This window comes from Poecilia reticulata, linkage group LG1 (assembly GCF_000633615.1).
Source record: "Poecilia reticulata strain Guanapo linkage group LG1, Guppy_female_1.0+MT, whole genome shotgun sequence".
NCBI classification, from domain to species: domain Eukaryota; kingdom Metazoa; phylum Chordata; class Actinopteri; order Cyprinodontiformes; family Poeciliidae; genus Poecilia; species Poecilia reticulata.
In genome coordinates this window covers 32,276,520-32,277,935 of record NC_024331.1, presented here as the reverse complement: position 1 = coordinate 32,277,935, position 1,416 = coordinate 32,276,520, and the positions used below count along the sequence as shown (strand labels likewise).

Below are 1,416 nucleotides of genomic sequence, written 5' to 3'. Positions count from 1 at the left end.
TGGATGGATGGATGGATGGATGGATGGATGGATGGATGGATGGATGGATGGATGGATGGATGGATGGATGGATGGATGGATGGATGGATGGATGGTTGGTTGGTTGGTTGGTTGGTTGGTTGGTTGGTTGGTTGGTTGGTTGGTTGGTTAGAATGTTTGTATTTGGCCGTTTCTGGTACGCCTGTAAATCTGATGCACATGCGACTTCTTTTGACATTTGACGGACATCGTCTGCAAACAGAGGACGTTGTCTGAATATTCAGTGCCATCTGGGCTGATCCGGTCTATCGGACTTCAGTAACCCAGAAGTTCAAGAGCTTTTTGGAGAAACAGGACATTCTGTTTTCCATTTTTATCACACTTTTTAAAAGCTTCATATTTGGTGAAATCTTCCTTTGTATCTTTTTGTTGGGTTTTTATTTTTATGATGTTCAATTTTCTTCAGCTGTCTTAGAAAACAAGTCCTGCTCTGTCGCTGTTTGCTTCACTCCACAACCAGTATTACTAATTAAATCTATAAATTAAGATCAATGTAACCCCTGTATCTAAAACACGGATGGTGTCCCTTTGCACAGGAGAAACGAAACTTCAGATTGAATGTAAAGCTTTGCCATATGAGCTCGCTGTCTTCCAACGTGACGCCTCCCCTTCATGGCCCATAAATATCCCGTCAGCGCGGCAGTGACAGTGTTAAAAGGCTCGGCTCTCAGTCTCCTCCTCCTATGTAAATGTCAGTGTAAGTGAGCGGGACCCGAGGCGGGGAGAGCGGTCCCTGAATGAGGAGGCGGACGGGGGGAGTTGCCTTCACGGATGTGCGCCCCTCTGCAGCTCGGTACACGGAGGTGTGCGGTTCTCTCTGTGTGTGTGTGTGTGTGTGTGTGTGTGTGAGAGTGTGTGTGTCTGTTCCAGCCTTTGTATCTGCTCGGAGGAGAGAAACCCACACGACTCCTTTGGATGCAATCATGTCACGAGCGCCCTGCCTTGCTACGAGAGCATCATCTGAATAATACAGGCTGTTATAATCCACGCAGGCCACTAAAGGACATTAAGGAATAAAGCTATGGGTGGGCAGATAACGAGAAATGCCTTGTACGGTAAGAATTAAACCCTAATATCATTATTATTACGAAATACATGCAGGATCGATCATGTTTGGGGATAAAATGCTTCATTCATGGGAGCTTGTTGTGCAGGTTGAGTCGGCAGGTACATTGTTGCCACTACAGCCTATTCTTTGGTCACAGTGACGTCACTCCGGTGATCAGAATAAATGTCTCGAGGCGCACGGCTCCTTCTTTTGTCATCCAGCACGACGTCACCTCTTGTTCCTGCTCGCCCTGCCTGGTGTTGCAGCCGTGAGGTGTTTACCCGGAGCCGCTGCGCTGCGCCGCGCCGCGCCGCGCCGCGCCGCGCCGC

General features: G+C 48.5%; 1 protein-coding gene across 2 annotated transcripts in view; it reads left to right on the top strand.

Moving 5' to 3' along the window:
* The window catches only part of neurl1aa (neuralized E3 ubiquitin protein ligase 1Aa), a 64,860-nt gene that overhangs the window by 20,730 nt on the left and 42,714 nt on the right, over window positions 1-1,416 (top strand). The window contains exon 1 of one of the 2 annotated variants that reach the window (XM_008422239.2): window positions 707-1,094. The exons of the other annotated variant lie outside the window; for it this stretch is intronic. Within the exon in view, the coding sequence (XP_008420461.1) occupies window positions 1,061-1,094 (34 nt within the window). The 5' untranslated portion in view covers window positions 707-1,060. Of the gene's footprint in view, window positions 1-706; window positions 1,095-1,416 lie in introns of those variants that run through there. 2 annotated transcript variants of the gene reach the window in all.